This window comes from Trachinotus anak, unplaced genomic scaffold (genome assembly GCF_046630095.1).
Source record: "Trachinotus anak isolate AG129_WGS33_773 ecotype Australia unplaced genomic scaffold, CSIRO_AGI_Tana_v1 ptg000010l, whole genome shotgun sequence".
Taxonomy (NCBI): Eukaryota; Metazoa; Chordata; class Actinopteri; order Carangiformes; family Carangidae; genus Trachinotus; species Trachinotus anak.
Window position 1 is genome coordinate 25,847,238 of NW_027273861.1, and position 19,701 is coordinate 25,866,938.

Sequence of the window (19,701 nt, forward strand, 5' to 3'; positions counted from 1 at the left end):
GTGCATACCAGAACGAACACTTGCTGCTCTGTTTCTGCTCCTTTTCTGATTACTTAACTAAAGGTCTAACTTTGCGTAATTGCCTTTCAATAAGTGAGTGAGCACACCCTAACTAAAGCCACAAAGGGTGTGACTGACACTGGAAGTGAAAATGAGTTTTAGATGTCAAATTAAAGTTCTTTGTGGGATCTCCTGTCAGAATCAGTCAGCTAGAAAACTGACTGAATATGAATTGCATCAAAGACTGGATTAAGGAGGTGTAACTATTTTGGCTCTTTTATGTGATTTCTTAAAAGTACTTACTGGCAATAATTTCTTGACATAAAGACAAGAAACCACTACTTCATCTTTAATTATTAATAATTAATTTATGTGCCTGATTGTTTTTGGAAAGGGGTTCTGAAATTTTTGTATAAAAACATGAAAACTGTTGTACTTTGTGAAAAACCCATGAGTGATATGCAGTATAATCTTCAACTCCAGCATTTGGGAAATATGAGTTTTTCACATGACTAGCCATATCCATAATAGGTGAGTTTTGCACTACATGCTAATCATGATCGTATCATCAGCTCTATGAATTTATTAATGCAAACATGTAGTGCGTAAGCCTGCATGGGAAGCTGCAATGCTGATACATAGTGCATTGGCAGTGTAGGCACATACCTGCATGGGCAGAGGCACTGTGGAGTCTCAGCGCACTGTTCATTTTTACATGTTACCACAAACTGTTAGCCAGCTTTCCACCATTTAATCCCCCAGCTCCTCTTTAAGTCAGGATGGGCCCACCCTCTGCAGCAGAATTGGTACTTATGCTCCTGGATCTAAACCAGACACCGCACCACTGGCGGCTTACAATAACGGACACACCCACCACGTGAGGACTTGGTGTCATTGGGTGTTGGATTTCAAAATTCACTGAGCCTTGTAAGGATGGAACTCACAATCATTGTGTTGCTAACTAAATTGTGAAGTTCAACACCTACAGTAAAAAGACTGTCAAAAAAAGGTCAAAACTTAATAATAATAATATTGCTGGACTGCGTAATAGGCTATTTGCATTGTACCAGGTGTCCCAGGAGCCCATGAGTTTGCTTTTCTCTTACTCTCTGTGCCCCCATATAGAATATTTTAATACAGTCAAATTTCAAATTGAGTTGGCCTCATTTATGTTTTTCTGATCTTTTACATATCAGTTTGAAAAAGCACCCACCAATGGAGAAACTCCAACACCACCTAACCAATGGTAAATGATAAATAGACTGCACTTATACAGCATTTTTCCACTCAAAGCGCTTTACACTACACTACACTACTGGCTACATTCACCTATTCACACATACATTCATACAGCGCTTTGTTTCTGTATAAAGAGCAATTCCATGATACACAAACACTCATACACTGATGGAACACCTGTCAGAGGCAATTTGGGGCTCAGTATCCTGCCCAAGGACACTTTAACACCCAGACAGAAGGAGCCGAGAATCGAACGACCAACCGTCTGATTAGTGGATGACCCGCTATACCTCCTGAGCCACAGCCTTCTCATTGTGTAACCTTATCACTCTATTATGCAACATTTGGCTGACCAATGGTATAACTTCATCAGTCAGTCAGGGCTGAGGATGAGGGTTTGATCCTTATTAGACTCACTGAATTCTGAATCCAACACCCAAAACTCAAATGCTCTAAGAAATGCTACTCCATGACAAGTGTCTGACCAAATGACTCAGAGTGTTAGAAGACCGCTCTGAAGTTTTGTCCAACATCCAGATAAAAAACCTAAGGACTCAAGTGTTTCTGACCTCTGTCAGGGAAATCATTCAGACCGGGTTTGATCCAGATGAGGCTCAGTGAATTTTTAAGACTAAAAAACTCTCAGAGAGAATGAAGTGCAACCAGCAGCTTGGTATGTTTGTTTGTGACTGTAACTCACCAAATCCTGACAAGTACAAGTAAAAAAGAAAAGATCTTAACGCTAATCTCTACCTGTTTCATGTCTGACTGTGTCAGTAGTAAAGTTGACTTAGAGCCAGTAGCTGAAGCGAAGGTTAAGGAAACCCCATCCTTCCAGATGTGTCTAGCGCCACGCTGAGTGACCCTTTAAACACCCCAATAAATCCCCACGCTGTAAGGGCAGCAAACCAGCGAAAATGAAGCTTGAAATTATGACACGGGAAAGGTGTCATATAGAATTGTATCTATTTTGCTAACAAGAACATATTTAAGAGGTCTATGTGAACTCTTTACAGTCGCACATTCCACAGTAAAAACATATCTTTCGGCCTGTGAAAATCTACATTTTTTTCTTACTGCAGAATAAGACAAAGCCTCCCTGGTGATCATGCTAGTAACATTTCAGACCTGTGAGTGATTTTTTTCCAACTCCACAAACTGTATAATTACTAAAATTGACTGATAAGGGTTGTGAATTATTTGCCTTGGCAGCTAGACACTGTGGTTTATTTATTTCAAAATTGACTTGACTCATGCACCTCTAATACTGCATGATTCTTTTATGTACCCAACATGTACAATTCCAATAAAAACACAAATTGCTGACTTAAGTGCTACAATAAGCCTAAGACAAAAATAGCTGGCTGCATGAAAATTCATGTCACATCAATTCAGTTATCGTTCATATAGCAAAACAGCACATTCTGCTATAGATCCAAGAACTAGAGACAGACAGACAAGCAGAAAGAAAGATGGAGAAAGAAACCTTGAAAACATGTATAAGGATAGATAGAAGTAGAACTGTGAGCCTAATGAAAGACAGATCAAACATAGTCCCCATTAGGCATGAGAAATATAACATAATAATAAAAATGACAACATTGCAAAACTGATACTCACCCTTAGACCAGGAAAACCACTAATGCCAATCCCACCAACAGGCCCCTGTGAAACATCACAGCAACATCCTAAGTACACAGGATAGGACACTTACAGTATTGCACATTCCTCATTCACAAGGCTACATTGAAAATATTTTAAGTCTAACTATTATTCCCATGTGCTAACCTCCTCAATAACTCAACATATTCATTTCTGAAACCTGAAATGTATTAAGGCAGCTCAGTAATTTGTATAACTGCCCACTAAAGAAAAACCTAAAATGTTCAGTAATGTCAGGCTAAAAATGTGTGAATATTTTGACACCTATTGATAAAGTTATATGCTTTAACAGACAGTATAAAAGTGTAACTAAAGAGATTATGTCAATCCTGTGTTGCCAACTGAATGCATTTTTTTTTTTTTGTTTAACTTGGTGTGAATGGTTTGTGTCAAAATCTTACCTTTTTTTGTTTTTGTTTTTGTATTACACAATAGCAATACATTTTGGAAGCAGTGATAAGAGGCAATAAGATACATGAAAAAAAGACCACATTATGTCTTATTAGCTTATGAATTTGAGGTAAATAATACAGCAAATAGCTGAATACAGTGCATTTGTACACATAGTCAGTGATGAGAGAGGACAAGTGACACGCAGGGAGACCCAGACTTTGGAGATGGAGGAGAGAAAAGTGAAATAGCAAGCAGAGATGGAAAGTGTAAGACAAAAAAGAGGAGAACTCAAAACACCAGGAGGATATCAGTTCTCACCTCTTTCCCATCAGGACCAGGAGGCCCCCTCTCCCCCACATCACCCACAACACCCTGCAGAAGAAGTACATCCACATTCAAGAAAATCAAGGGAACCGATTCTAGATATAGCTTCATTTTGAAGTATATGAAAACTCCATAGAGGTGAATGAACAGTGGTTTATGTTTCTACTTAATTGCTCTTAATGTTTTGTTACTAAATCAACATTTTCTCCGTTTCACCTTTACGTTACATATGCAGTAGCATGTACGATGCCCTTTCCCCAATTTGTTGATCAAGATCAAGTTTGCATTGACATAGTGTAAAAATAATTCTTATTTAATGAAGCAAGATTAGTGAATGTATTGGTGAGCTTGCGGACTGGCTTACAACAGCCCTTGGGCCACAGACTTTGATCCAGTTAGCCAGACATCGCTCAGTGTTCCAGAAAAAACCCTTCGGATAAAACAGACACTGGGCTGCATGCCCATTTGGCAACCTCAACACAGAGAAGCTAAGGCTTGTTTTTAGAGCATTAACTTTTCACAGTGTGAGGGCCCAACCTAGACATTCCATCTGTCTCTATCTTAATCTAACTGTAATTTTTTTCAGTGCCACCCTGGAACAAACTTTGCATTACAGGACCTATGCCAAAATACATGGCATAAAACATTGCCAATGTTATTTGCCAAATGTTGAATAGTGTGAAATCCTCCAGAAGAATTATTTCTCTCGTCTTTTCTCTCTCTGCACTGTTTTACCATTGGCCTGGTGTTGTGCTGCTTTAGCACATTCACAACAAATGCAGCATACAAATTAATCCCTTTTTGATGTCCTTGGGGCTTTTGTGGAAGTCAAGTACAGCTAGTTTAAGAGGATACACTGTGTACATTTTGTGATGGATAGCATTACATCAGTTTTACATTCTCTGATTTTCAGGTGAGATAATGCAGACCGCCTCCCTGTCAATTGACAGATGACAAAGGTATATAGTTTGTCTTCAGAAGCAACTAAGAAAAAAAAGCAGAGATCACAAGTGATTCATTATTACATGTCTTCCTTTGGGGCCAGGTTTTCCAACGGGACCAGGAATGCCCTAAACAAAACAAAACAAAAAAGAAGTGGATGAATAACTCAAATCTGGGACATGACATAATGTTACTCCCACTGAAGTGATGCAGCAGCAGATATTAGCCACTAGACTGAAATTAAGATTACTAAGAAATTAAGATACTAGTCATATCTGTTTCATCATATAGAATTAATAGTTCCCTTGGCACAAAACAAGCTGAAGGGAAGCAAGTCACATCAGAGCCATAAAGACCAGGATTTCCTTGAGACTGGAATTTCACAAGAATTAAGTAATGAGTGATGTCATTCAGGCATAGTCTAAATGAAAAATATATTTTCCCCGCATTTTCTTCTGTAACCTAATCATTTTAAAGCTGTTAATAAAAGATTTAAATATCTGCTGCCGAGAACATTTTGCTTCTTCTCAATACTCTCAAAAAAGGACAGAAAAATGTACAAATGACTGTGATTAAAAAGATGCTGACATTCATCTGTAAATAGTAAGTAGTTCAATATACAGCAATCAGCCACAACATTAAAACCACCTGCGTAATATTGTGTAGATCCACCTGCCAAAACTGCATGGATTTCACAAGACCACTGAAGGTGCCCTGTGGTATTAGGCACCAAGACATTAGCAGCAGACTTAACCTTCTGCTGGCCCCAAGCCCAGCAGAAGGTTACACAGAGCATCATGCTACCTCGACCAGCTCGCCCTCTTCCCTTAGTGAATCCTAGTGCTATCTCATCCCCAGGTAAACGACAGACATGCACCTGACCATCCATCCGTGCCCATTAGTGGTGCTTTCGATGATGGACAGGAGTCAGCATGGGCGTTCTGACCGATCTTCAATTTGTGCTACACTAGCTCTTCTATGGGATTGGAGCACATGGGCTAGCCTTGGCTCCCTACGTGTATCATTGAGCCTTGGGCACCCATGACTCTGTCACAGTTCTAAAGTTGTCACAAAAGTATACAAAAGTATTCACTTCACCTGTTAGTGGTTTTAATGTTGTGGCTGATCGGTATAAATCAAGATATACTAGAATAGAGCTGACTGCAAAATGTTGATTAGCACAAAGTGCTAAAATCAAAAGTCTCATGAAGTTGGCACCTATCAAACTTCAGCCAGTCATGTAACAAGTTTGAGACAAGCTAGGACAAAAAAAATGTGGGACAAGACAAAACGAAGAGGATTCATCAGCAATAAAAAAGAATAGCAGTGGGAATGAAAAATGCATCCAGCAACACAGCAATCGTGATTAAAAAGGCACATGCTTTATATACACAAACATCACTCACTTTCTCCCCCTCCAGCCCTGGTGGCCCAGCAACACCAGGAGGCCCAATGAAACCCTGAAAATTAGCAACATGTCATATCACAACATTGCCTGAATATTACCACAAAACCACATTTTTTATCAGTGTGATACTGTATTTCATGCTCATAATACTTCTATTCAACCTGACAGCAATAAATAAGTTTTAGCATGCACACTTCAAACTTTGTGATCATAAAATAGTATATGATTGATGTCACAGAGCAGCAGCACAGGAATTATTATTCACCTTGACTATTAATAAGTATCTTTGTCAATCTCAAAATGTCATGGGGGTCGCCCAAATCATTTGGAAGTGATGATTACTCATACCATATTACAGTAGTTTGGCTAGTAGAAGAATATCTTGGTCTGATCACACACTGCAAACGAAAACGATATCACTATCCATAAGCCCTGCTACGGGGATCATACTATCACAGGAGTTTGCTTATCCTTACATGTATTATATCTATCCAGTGGGAAATTCTAGCTAAATATTTGGTTAGCTGCTGTTAGTTATTCCGTCCATATTCACTCACTGCATTTGTTGTTTAAGCTAAATGCAATGTGGTCAAAGTCTTAATTTGGACTGAATGGAAAGAGACATTTGGGTTGTATCTTAAATAGTCGCACAGATAGCAACCTCATCAAGAGCATCATGTGGTGCACTGGCACTGCTTGCTGCTTAGTATTAGTAGGCTCAGCATCTGTAGCATGAATTAATACAATTTTTGTAGGAATAAAAAAAAAAAAAAGGTGATTTCTTCCCCTTTCTTTCACCTCCTACCCATAAAGGTTTCACATGGAACTTCCTACTATTCTGTGGTATTTGCTGACTGTTTCAGGACAATGCTTTAGATTTATGAAACACATCTAGTTCTTGAAGGGCTCAAATATCTGCTGATATGCCAAATAATACAATTAAATATCTATCATATCGTAACTGGTTGTGCATTAAAGGCTAACATAGATCCAAAAAATAGCTTTCACAGTCACCATAATATCAGATGTGACATGTTAACAGCTGATTTTTTAAAGGTTCTTGAAACAATATTTTACAGTAGCAGTGAACAACTATTTTCTATGTAATTATATTGTGGAGTAATGGTGTCCTGAGTGTAGAAAAAAGTCACATCCCCACCCTGTGTGTTGTAATCTGCTCTTTTGTGGTAACCAGCCTGGGAAAGTGGGATTAGGTGAAAGTGACCTTCGAGAATTTCTTCCACTGAAGAAAACACTTTTTCATCTAAGACGGCATCCAACAAACAGAGATAGGATTACTGGCTCAAGTTCAGCTAGTGGACTGTCAAAACATCCAGAAAGTTTGTTTGTGTGACCAAGTGTAAGTAACTTGATGCTACATAACTTTATATGTCTGTTTTCATTAGTGATAGCTACAGTAGCATGATCACTTTGGTGGCTTACTGTTATTAATGTTATAAATGTGTCTGGCAAATATTGCTATCGCTTGCTGGCTAACTGTCAGCATTGTTGTGATATGCTCCACAGCACTAGATTGTTTTTTGTTGGCTCAGGGTAACTTTATTTAGTTGTGCCACTTCACGCAGCTCCATAACACCTTGCTGATTGAAAACATGAGGGAGGAGGGAGAGAGGGGGTGTGGCTGATGAAATATTTGGAACCTTTAAAGATAACACATAGTTGCATGCAGATACTGTCATTCTGGACAAGATTGTGTTTTTTTTAGAATTACATTGGCATTGGCAAGTATTTATGTCAGGTGGCATAGGATGCAGTTGGTATGTATGAGTCATACATCTCTTTTTCCTTCTCTCACACTCCTACCTTATCAGTGCACTGTCTGTCTTGGTGGCTCTTTTCCACAGTGCCTGCCTCTGTCTGACACAGTAATCCAAGCTATCCTCTTTCTATGAGCTGCAATGCTCCACTTAATCCAATCTCTCACTAGCTCATTTGACCTCATTCCCTCTTCTTTCATACTCTCATACTCCCATTTGTTTGTATTTCATCCTCTTTTCTTTCCTCTATTCTCCTGTTCTGTGGGCATTATTATTTGCAGAGGAATGAACCATAGTAAGAAGAACCATCAGCCTTCATAGAGACAACCCAGAGCCTGGACCAGCCCCCACAAGCATTCTCACATTAGGTAGTACATCTACAGACTATGACAGAAAATCAGCTCAGATCCTTAGCAGTCTCTCTTGAGCAAGGCTGAGGGCCTGACACTATCCTAATCCTTTCAGGAAATTAAGTGTTCAGTCCATTGCTGCAGATGAAAGGAGTGCAGAATGAGAGAAGAGAGCTACTGGTACTTACACGGACACCTTTAGGCCCTGGGTTACCTTCTGGCCCAGCTGAGCCCTGCAACAAAAAAAGACACTGGTGAGGAGGACCTATCTCACAGGACATGCAAGCTCAGTGATTTTAACACGGTGAAGCAAATCTAACCACATTAGACTTTGAATGGCCTCATACAAGAAAGAGCAGACGGACAAAGAGCAAAAAGAAAAAACATTTTTATACTCTTCATACGTTTATACTACAAGTGGCACTTTACATTCCCTCATCAATGTTGCTCAAAGTCCACAGACTGCACACAAGAAAAAACATCAGGAAACCAAATTCATTCATTCATGTATTTCATTGTAAATTGTATTTCATTGTAAACTCTATTTTCAATAGAGTGGAAATTGTTTACCACTTAATTCTAAATCCAAACAGGGTAGAAATGTGCCTAGAAAAGTAGAAAGCACTGTACATCATGCAGATATTATTTTTTCATTGTATTCTCTGTGGAGTTCTTAGTAGAACAATGAAGAATCTCAGAGGAACAATGGAGGAACTGGAAGCGTATTTTTGTATTTTCCACTGCACCTGCCTGCCAGGGTAACCTGCAGTCCCAGCTTCCCCAGGAGGTCCTGGTATGCCCTGCAGCAGAGAGAGAGAGAGAGAGAGAGAGAGAGAGACAGAGAGGGAGGGAGTGAATTGTGAATAGGGAGATTAGATGGATGGATAAAGTGAAAGAGGAGAAACACAGACCTCTACCACCATTGCCAACTGAGGAATAAAACAAGCTCTGTTCATTCAACCTCCACCAGGACAACCCTGTCTATTAACTGTACCTTTCTGCACCCCTCCAACCCACCCCTCCCTCACTGGCTCACTATGTTCTCAGTCCCCTGTTAAAATTATACTTTACACTTTAAACATTCATTTGATGCTCTTATCTCGCAGAATCTAAATCACACACCTTGAAATGGAACAATTATCATCATCACTGTCTGACAAGACCACAATAAATCTGTGGTCTTATAGTTGTTAATAACTGCATGGTATTACATACATTTTTATTTAAGTATTTAGGTAATTTAAGAAATACTTGTCTTTATTTATAATAACCTAAACTGTGCCAGCAACCTTAGTTATGATAGACTGTAAAAGTCATACTTTCCCAATTGCCTTTTAGATTTGTTTCCTTAGACTGCTACTGAACTTTGAAATGGAAATTATCACAGGTTTTTTTTTTAAATATAAATCATCGTTTAATTTAATTTTATCATGGCTTGAATTTATGCATAATTGAGGGCATGGCCGCTTTGGGTGACAGGTGGGTGCCATCATATGGACTAAATACTGTTTGTGTATGAATGTTTGTGCGTGTATGAACAGTGTGACATAGAACAGTATCACAGAATGCATCCTCAATCTTTGACTTTGATACACATGTCCCAGCGCTAATGAGAACTGCTGGTAATGTGAAAGTTTTGTCTTGTTCACACAAACAAGAGAGTACTTACTTGTTCTCCTGGCAGTCCGAGTGGCCCTGGATAACCTTTAGGACCCTTGAAAATGGATTAAAACAATGTATTTTGAGTATATTTAAACCGAAAACACCACAGAAATAAACAATGCTAAGAGTCTACTGCTATCTAGCAACTCTGTGAGGCTATATGAACTCTAGGCACAGCGGTGCATGATAACATGCTCACAATGACAATGCTATCATGTTGATGTTTTGCAGGTACTTTCACCATGTTCACCACCTTAGTCTAGTGTGTTAACATGCTAACATAGCAAAAAACACAAAGTAGAGCTAGGGCTGACTGGAATGACATCAGGTCAGATCATTATTATTCGTCAAATAAAACTTTTGACTTGATGATGGCAGCTGCTGGCAGCCTTATGGTACTCCTCTAATGATTAAAGGGTGCTGGGATGGTGTAATTTGGGGTGCTAACAGGCTAATTCTGACTGAAAATACCATGCATACATGGGCGCCATTTCAAATACGCTTGATGATCATTATTAAAATTCAAGTCAAGTGATTTTTTTAATATAGCGTCTTCTCACAACAGAAGTTATCTGAAGGCACTTTTCAAATGAAGCAGGTCTAGACTCTACGCTATATAATATAAAACATTGATATGGTTTGTACTTCTGTCTAAAGTATGTGTGTACATGCATGATGAGATTGTGTTAAGTAAGTACAGTAGGTGATAATACAGTGTGTGATGTGTTTCAGTATTTCAGTCTCAACTTCAGGGTAGATTGCTCATTAAAATGATATTATCCCATTTGTGCTGTATGGTTCTCTATGGGTGAGGTTTGAAAAGACACAATTAAAATTAAAAACATAGGACACAGAACTCTGTACAAAGTAATGCAATTCTTTGAGGAGAAGTTGGGTCATTCTAACATCTTTGTAAAATAAACAGGATTTATTGTTAGATGAATCATAGCTTTCCTACTCTTAAGCCCTTTATTTTTCCCTCTTACGTGATCATCAATAATATATGTTTACGGCCTTCAAACACAAGGTCAGGGCCAGGTCAGTATCTTTTTGGGGCAGCGTGAGACCTTCTTGAACAGCACAACTGACTCTGTCATATGCTTCTGAGGTTATAACACATGAGTCTTCACACTCAATAAAAGGCCCACTTGGGGGTGAAGAGCACAGGACCCGAGCCAGTCATTTCCTCTGAAAATACCTGACGGGGCACAGTTCATATGCTGGGTATATTAGGTCCAGCTTCTGCAAACACTGGGATGGCCTCTATGTGGAGACTGGACTTCAATAAGAGGCTACCTGGACAACAATGTGACATAGCCATGTCGGCGGCAAGCTAGAGGATGTCTGTCTGTTGAAGTCTGTTGTGTATGAAAAGGCCACAAGTTCAATCCCACCTACAGTCATCCTGAATACACCAAAAGCAATCTGCCCTTATGGGCAAGATAATAAATGCAAAAAGAGTGTGAAAAGAAAACTAAATAAACAGATATAGGGCATGAGCATGTGGATGAATATGTGCACACTGAATGCCAGTATCCTCCTTTGTATTGAAGCATCCATGAAATTCTTCTTTAGGATTGACGACTGCTGACCTGAGGAGGCATGGGATATTGTGCATGTCATTGACCCCCTGACACTGGGCAGGGTGTCTTTCCTCTTTTGCATGACCTTTGACCTTGACCTCAAAGCCTATCAGGTTTATGCAAGACAGCAAAACTTCCCAACAGCCAGCTCCGAGCTCTGGCTGAGAGCGACATCAACACAGTTACATATATGCAGAGACATAGGTATGCAAAGATAGTGTAGACCCAGTGTGATGTAGACAGATGAAGGAAAAAAGAAAAAAATAGCACGAAAAAGTGATAAACATATACATACATATTTCTTTCGAGATAAAGACAGACAGAAATACTGAAGACAGGCAGAGAGCAGGGTGGGCTGTAGGATGTCTGGGCAGGTAACCGAATACTGACCACATTAAGCGACTGTTGGGGCCTCAGCTAACGTCTAGCTAACACTTGGGGGAGAACACAGTAAGAACACTGATGTGTGTGTGTGTGCGTGTGTGTGTGTGTGTGTGTGTGTGTGTGTGTGTGTGCAAACACACTTGTGTTTGTGTGCATGCTCTTAACTCTTAAACTTAACTCTTTGAATCATTTGCTTATATGAATTGTGAGCAATACCTCCTGTTGTCTCACCACAACACAGAGGATTTAAAAACAACTGTGAAGTGCTGTTTTAAATGTAAAAAGGAAAAATGCAGCTTTAAGAGTAAAATATAAACAGCAATCTCAGAATTTTTTAAAACCTGTACAACAGCAAACTGAATTACTAGGTCACTTAATGCAAAAATACCGTCTGGCAGATTCTAAATCAGCTGTTTTTAAACACAAGCAGTTTAATATAGTAAATCTTACCAGTGGACCTGGAAATCCATCTGGCCCAGGCAGACCTGGTGGACCTCTGTCACCCTGTTGGAACAAATGAAAGAGAGAGTAACATGACACTTGCAAAAAAAGTGGAATGCAATGTACAGCGTCATTCAAAAGATGACGACAGTACAGATATTTGCAAAAAGCAATCTGTTGATTCCATTGCAAAAGCTTTACAAATTAATTTGTTGTATACTTCAGAATAGGATGTTACGCGAAGAAATTCATCTCTTTGCTTTAGGTTTCCCCTGAATGGTACTGACTCAACTTGACCTCACTCTACTCATGTTTAGTATGAGGTACTTGTTTTTCCACAGCAGATAGTACCCACTGAATGCAGCGTTGTTACTATAGGCACAAAGCTATCATGACATCATCTCCAACACAACACACAACAATGAACAATAGAGGATATCAAAGAGATACCAAACAGGGAAAAGTCTGCACCTCCTCAACTGACCACAGCTCGGTTTTGCAGGTTGTCATACTAAAGGTTTAGTCCAATAACTAACAGAAATATAACAGGCTCCTGTGAGTGGTGTACAGTCACTTGGTTGTTTAAAAATGGTGATAATTCTCTCTGACCAATCATAGGCAGTCTGTTTTCATCACATCACTGTTTGGTATCACCTCCGCTCACTTGGAACGCTGGAGGAAGTGACACCAAAAAGCAGGTAGTATCCACAACTTTTGCCTGAGGGAAAACCAAAAGAGGTGAGTAGAGCCGAGTCAAGTCGAGCCCCGACCATGCAGTGGAAAAGGGTTATTACAGACCACAGACCATAAAGCAGATCATATTAAAATAATTTAGTACCAATTACTTAACAGTGAATACATCTTCATTTCCCAGCACAAAAGCTCGAGCTTAACCCTCGTTTTTTTTTTATTTTAGATTAATTAAATGGTAATATGTAGGAATATCTTTTCTTCTTGAGCAGAAAAAGTCAGGGATTTTCCTCAGGTAAGTGGGGTGGATAGTTTAAACATGCTTTTGAATTTCAGGCAGGGTCTACTATCTTTTAATATTAAAGATGCCTTTATTCAAACTGCTTATCACCAAACTGGCAATATTTGAGGATTATAGAGAATATGTTACTGCTATATGACAAAAGACATTATGAAGAGTGATGAGAGGTCTGCAATCATTTGTGAGGATGACATCAAGGTAAAGTTGGAAAATACTATATGGCACAATCTGAAGGGAGAAATTTCCCATTTTTCTTCAGGGATTTCTGTGAGTGCAAAATGCATTAAAACTAAAGCAGAGCAATGTTTTTGGAGCTTAATTAATTCAAGACTGTTAGCATTGCTGCTCCCAAGAATCATTATTTTGATGCTTTTTGGAAAAAAAGAGAAAAGGATGGAGAGAGAAGAGAGTAAGAGACACCAGCTGTGGTGACGCAAATCAGTACATAAATGAAATGCAGAGGAAGTTGCTAAATCATTTAAATGGGACAAGGAAAACCAGATTCTCAACCTCAATGATAAAGCACTGACACATTTATTCAGAAAACATTTTATTAGATTAAATCTTAAAATCTGCCTTTCATCAGCCACAGATTACAAGTCTTTAGTGACTCATGGTATTCAGAATTGTTAAATACTCTTTATTACTCACTATAAACAATCACACTGATTTGAACCAACATTTTAAGATGGTTTTCAGAACATTTTGCTCCAATTACAAATTAATGAAATCCACAGCAGAGAAAAAAGCAATCAGTGAACAGAGACTAAATGAGGTGTTATGATAGCACTGATGTTTGATTGGAAGCATAAGCAACAGCTGTGGCTCAGGAGGTGGAGCAGGTCGTCCACTAATAAACGATCCCCAGCCCCCCCAATCAACATGTTGGGTGAGATACTAAACCCCAAACTGCTCCAATAAACCACTGGTGAATGAATGTACACGTGACAGAGCTGTGTTGTGTATAGAAGCTCTGTATGAATGCGTGTGTGAATGTGTGATTATGACTCTTAGTGTAAGGTGCTTTGAGGGTTGTTAAGACTAGAAAACCACTATATAAATGCAGGTCATTTAAATAAGTGACCGCTCTGGTAAAATGTCTCCAGAAAAGTATCACTGTCAAAGGAGTAAAGGTTTTGTGACAGACAGGGAGAACACATGAGAGATACATTCATGAAAGGCCAAGAGGAAAAGGAGCACAGAGGGACAGAGGGAAACCAAAGGCAGATTTCTTACCTTCTCTCCTGGTGGAGCCTGCCCTGGAGACAGTCCGGGGTCTCCCTTTGCACCCTTGAATAGAAACAGGGTCACATGTTGAGGACACCTTAAGCAACTCAAATTTATGTCCAATCCATCACTTACTAGCAGGGTAGGGTTGGGGGTTATTGAAGTGACTTTTAAAATGGCAAGAAATTCAAAGAGACCCAAAGTATTTCAGTTCCTGTCTTCATGAACACACTGCAGCTTTTTGCGTACAATAGCTGTCTGTACCAACTCCAAATAGGTATTACATCCTTGGATTTTTAGCATCATATTTCCATAGTTTTGACTGACAGCCAGTGAGGTTTACAAAGGCCCATAGTTTCATTCAAAAAAAAGTCAACGCGGTGGCCTGATGGTGGAGTGGTTAGGGCGCGTACCACATGAGCGGAAGCTCTTAGCAGGCGAGTGCAGGTTCGATTCCTGACCGGTCTGACTCTTTCCTGCGTGTCATTCCCCCTCTCTCTCTTTGCCCCTTTCCTGTCACTCTCTACTGTCCTGTCAATAAAGGCAAAAAATGCCCCCCCCCAAAAAAAGTCAACGATGCTTGAAGCAGACTGAAAGGCTCTTTTAAGTCCTGCGAGCACATTGTCACAACATTTCAGACTGGCTTAAAGAACATGTCAACTAAGCTCAGCACCTGGGACTATATTCCTCTTTATTTGCCATAGCAACCAAACACATTTCAAGAGGAGTTATGTTCCAAATGGAGACAAAGAGTTTCTCAATCCCTATTCCACCCCCACAAAGGGGTTTGGGGTGCAAGGATGACTCACTCAGGTCACTATGGTATTAGATACACTGATGTTGGTTTTGTGTGCACACGAATGTGGGTGTACAGGCTGAAGGAACAGCAAGCAAGCAGACGACTCTGTATTTCATAATAACCAATCACAGGCCCTCAGCCAAGTGTGCACAGCGTCCCAGCAAGGTCATAGGTGACGCAGAACAAATCCATCTATCTCCCTGTGCTGTTTGACTAATCAAGGAGGAAAACAGAATATTCGTCTTTATGTGTCAGGGGTGAAGCAGGCAAAGAGATTATATTGAAAAGTACTTTCACAAATTTGTCTCATCTTTTGTTATTTATGTAATAACTATGATTCCAAGCAAGTAGCTATCCACTTACAAGCAAAAAGTTTCACATCAAAAGACAAAGGAAAGGAGGGAGCATCAACCATTTGTCCATTGTTTCTGATCCTGTAGCATGACTGTTCCCTAACTGACTGCACTGTATATGCAGCCACTCTGTGGTAGCCAGTCAGGACCACAGTCACCACAACCATCTGCATGGAGCTACCCACATCCTGGCTTAGTTGAACCAATTTATCCTTTACATCTGGTCCCGTGCTGGGAAAACTTATCAGAGATTTAAAAATGCTCTTTCTTTTTTCCACTGTATATGAAGTCAGTGTCATGGCTAACAAGCACAACTAGCACAATAATGCCCTGTAGCAAATATCAGGATAACAACGATCTGGGCTAAAGGGTATGTCACAGGGCAACAACCTCCCATGACTCCTTCAGTCTTTTACGTTACACCGTGACAATACACTGGGTCATTATTATCATGCTTCCCTGCATATGGCTGCGTTGGGTCCGATCCCACTTGAAACCGCTCAGGGCAGCAGAGATTGGCTCTTTAGGGAACATAACATCAGTTTCTGCTATAATTAATAAACACATCAGTCTCTGCTACCATAAATGATGTCACTTGACATTTGACATTTGATTTGAAACTTAAACAAGGGAAAACTACATTTTTTAGAGTGTACAGGTTTTAAACAACAATTCAGTGATCTTGTGACATCACTACAACAGAGTCTTATAGGGCAAGCAACATGAGCTGCATTTGCCTCCTAAAGAGGTCTACAAATCGGGGCAAGCCTGGAATGACCTCAGGGTCAAGCATGTTTCACGTGCATAATCCAAGTTTGCGTCAAGTTTGAACCTAAAATGTACATGTTACTTTTAAACATTTGATTATTTGATTATTTTTTTGATGTTAGTTGCAAGTTTTAATGTCAACATTTAAATTTAAATGATATGCTGATGACATAAAAACAGAGTTTCCATTACACACACGCACACACACGCCTGCACCTGATCACTGCCTACCCCCTCCTGAAGCACACACAAACAAATTTACCGAAGGAGTGTGAACCAGGTCCAAACTTGTCAGCTAGTATTAATCGTTTCACTGTGTCCTCAATGGCTTTTCGTAGAGAAAATAAACAGTAAAATATATAACTCACAATTTTTAACATTCCCTAATTTGACAGATTTTAGTGTTTCTTTTCTTTGTGCAGTTGGCACACTGTCAGACATTTAGATAAACTGCTTTTGTCATTTTGCTCTTGTGACATCAAAGTGTTAAGTTAGTTCTGATTTGAGTAACTGTATACTGGTTTTTACTGGTTTACTAATTTTGTCTGTAAATGGTCAATTTGTCAGTTTAATGCTCACAATCATTTGCAAGAATGGCTATCATTCAAGTTTTTTTCAGATGATGGGTGTCTTAGTTCCCCACCAGCCTTACCCACACGCTTGAGAGCAACACTGTGTCTTAACAGAAGGCATAATGTCAGCAGCAAGTTAGCTGAGCACCAGCAGCAGCTCTGGTGTATTAAGGCACTGCATTGAGTTGTAGTTATGTGCATAAAACATTGTAAAAAAGACTTGGAGCATAAAAATACCAAAATACCCAACTGTAATGTACCCTAAGGGCATTTTCCAGCTGATAAAAAAATTATTCTGTGTCAGCTTTTCCTATCCCTGTAGCTTGATTAAACATGTTGAGATTTGTGATGTAATCTTTTGACAGACACTGAACATGTCACCACTACGAGAAGGTAGAATCATACAATTAAACGAAGCCTGGCGTAGTTCAGGCAGATCACTGAGGCTGTGCTTGGAATGGATGATTGGCATCAGTTGTAAGATAAGCAATAAGAAGTAAGATTTTTGTATATCTATGTGTTTTGTTTTGTTTTTTTTTTATTTAAAGAAGCTATTTGTACGTTTTGGTATTGCTACCTAGCCAGTGCAACCATTAAAAACTGTTTACTTAAAAACTATCCATTATGTCTACAGAAGGTTTTGCATGGCCTTCTCAGCAGAAGACAGCATCAATAAAAATGTCACTGTTAAAAATTTTTCGGCCACAGTCCTAATCCGAATTATCTCCTGTCAATAAGATTAAAACGAGTATTGTTGTATAATTAATGGCACACATAAAACACTTGTAATGTGGCAGCCCATTTTACACAAACCCAAACTTATATGAAGCATTTCACCTTTTGTCAACTGATTGCCACTTCCTTACCAACAAGGTTCACTTCCATTGACAAAAGATACAAGGTGGATCTTTGCAATGACAGTGTGTGCAGAATATGGCATCTGGTGTCTTAGGTCAGTGGTGCTGGCTCTAGCACTGAAGGTGCTCATCTGGCCTGTCCACACTGAGAAATACTAAGCAGGGAGCTGTTTATGTCTCCCTATCATGAGATAGGGCCACTCACCTTGGGCCCGGGTGGTCCAGGCTGTCCTGGATTTCCATGTGGACCAGTGGAACCCTGAACAGATGTAGAAAGACACAATATTAAATTACTGTGAAACAGATCAGTATTTAAGATGAAACATAAAACAGCAAGAAAGCAGCAGCAAGAATTTCTTGCAGCAATTTGAACTAAAGGGAGATAACATGAAGGTATTTGTATAAGAGAAAACAGTTGCCCTATGTACACATCATACACATACTGTACCATACATGCTTACAAATAAACACACATTTTTATTTTACGTTTGAGGCATATTTTTGATGGTCATTCATAAGGTGCACATGATTGTAATTAGGGTAAACAGGCAAGCTGTGACCATGGTAACAACAACTGCATGACAGGTCAGCACAAACACAAACACAGTGCTTCAGGTTATGCTAACTACATGCTTCAGGAACTGCTTATAATAAAAGAACCTCTGAAGCAAATTAGTCTGTCTCCATGACAAATGCACACACCAAATGGCATTCCCTGCTTCATAGGGTTACTGTGTGATAACGTTAACGATAAGAGGCAGCATAATAGGTCTACTGCTCTGTGCTGAGACAGCAGAGACATAACCACAGTACCGCACACTGCCCTCAGCTTCCCACCACATAATGATTCCAAGCCTCCCTCTGTCTCTACTTTATGAGTTAGCCTGTGGGCTTAAGAGTATGTTCTGTATCAGCCATGTGCTTTCCAAGCCTTTTACTAGGAGACATGTTTTACTGTCTACCACCTCTCTCTGTCTACTAGCCCATCTTCCTGTCTATCTGCCTTCTAGTTTTCCGATAACGTTATCTGTTAAAATAGAGCAGAACATTAAGAACACTTTCAGACTGACTAAGGCCCTGCACGAAAAACACAGCCTAATTCATTTGAATATCACAGAGGTTGTAACGCAGGGTTCTCCACCAAAAAAGTGAAAAAGCTATTTCGGTTACTTGGAACTGATGTAGACAGTTAACTATAAAATCACACAGACAATCACACACACACACAGACACATACATATAGTATACATTGTTTGTCAACATGAACTAATCACAATTCCAAACAATGATTTGTCACTGACAATTATTAGGGCAAAAAAATGTCTATAAGAAATTGAACTTTAAGTTAATCTTAGAGCTTCTACACAGACCAAGAGTGAACTATTAATACACCTACTTTCTAACACATACCACATTCAGTGAGTAAAATGTGTCTTGTTCTGTTTAAATATGCCTTCAGGGCCTGTGGCATGATCGCAGCATTGCATCATGACAGCCTTGGCAGTTCTGTGGTCTCAAGATCAGAGTGGAGATGAAGCCTGTGCCGCCGACATTGCTGCTGGTTGCATCTGGAACTGTTTGGTCACTCAACCTTGATGCTCCAAAGGTGCTGACAAGTAAGCAATGATGCCTGTATCCTCAAAGCAGACAATCTAATTGTCATGTGCTTTTACAAAGCAAGGAGTTTAATCACACTAACCACAAACATGTCTGTCAGCACCTTTTTCCCTGATAGTTGCAGTTGGATTTCAATTGTAAACACAGATAAACACATATGGCCTGTGCTTGCTGCCATAACAGAAGATGAAAATACAATAGTAAAGACTTCTACTAATGTGTTGGGTGCTGTTGATTAGTAATTTCAGTGCCTCGAGGGAAACAAACCTGACCATAACCTCTCATTTAGACTCAGTGATTGAACCACAATACTGTGCTAGGATGTTACATGTGTAAATCAAACAGCACTTT

General features: G+C 39.5%; 1 protein-coding gene across 1 annotated transcript in view; it reads right to left on the minus strand.

Annotated features, from left to right (window-relative positions):
* LOC139626174 (collagen alpha-1(XXIV) chain-like) overlaps positions 1 to 19,701 on the minus strand; it is an 85,065-nt gene that overhangs the window by 46,287 nt on the left and 19,077 nt on the right. The window contains exons 5-14 of the mRNA XM_071486425.1: positions 17,939 to 17,992; positions 14,394 to 14,447; positions 12,176 to 12,229; positions 9,766 to 9,810; positions 8,843 to 8,896; positions 8,285 to 8,329; positions 5,967 to 6,020; positions 4,644 to 4,688; positions 3,613 to 3,666; positions 2,860 to 2,904 (exon numbers count right to left, since the gene is read on the minus strand). Coding sequence (XP_071342526.1) covers positions 2,860 to 2,904; positions 3,613 to 3,666; positions 4,644 to 4,688; positions 5,967 to 6,020; positions 8,285 to 8,329; positions 8,843 to 8,896; positions 9,766 to 9,810; positions 12,176 to 12,229; positions 14,394 to 14,447; positions 17,939 to 17,992 — 504 coding nt within the window. The remainder of the gene's footprint in view (positions 1 to 2,859; positions 2,905 to 3,612; positions 3,667 to 4,643; positions 4,689 to 5,966; positions 6,021 to 8,284; positions 8,330 to 8,842; positions 8,897 to 9,765; positions 9,811 to 12,175; positions 12,230 to 14,393; positions 14,448 to 17,938; positions 17,993 to 19,701) is intronic.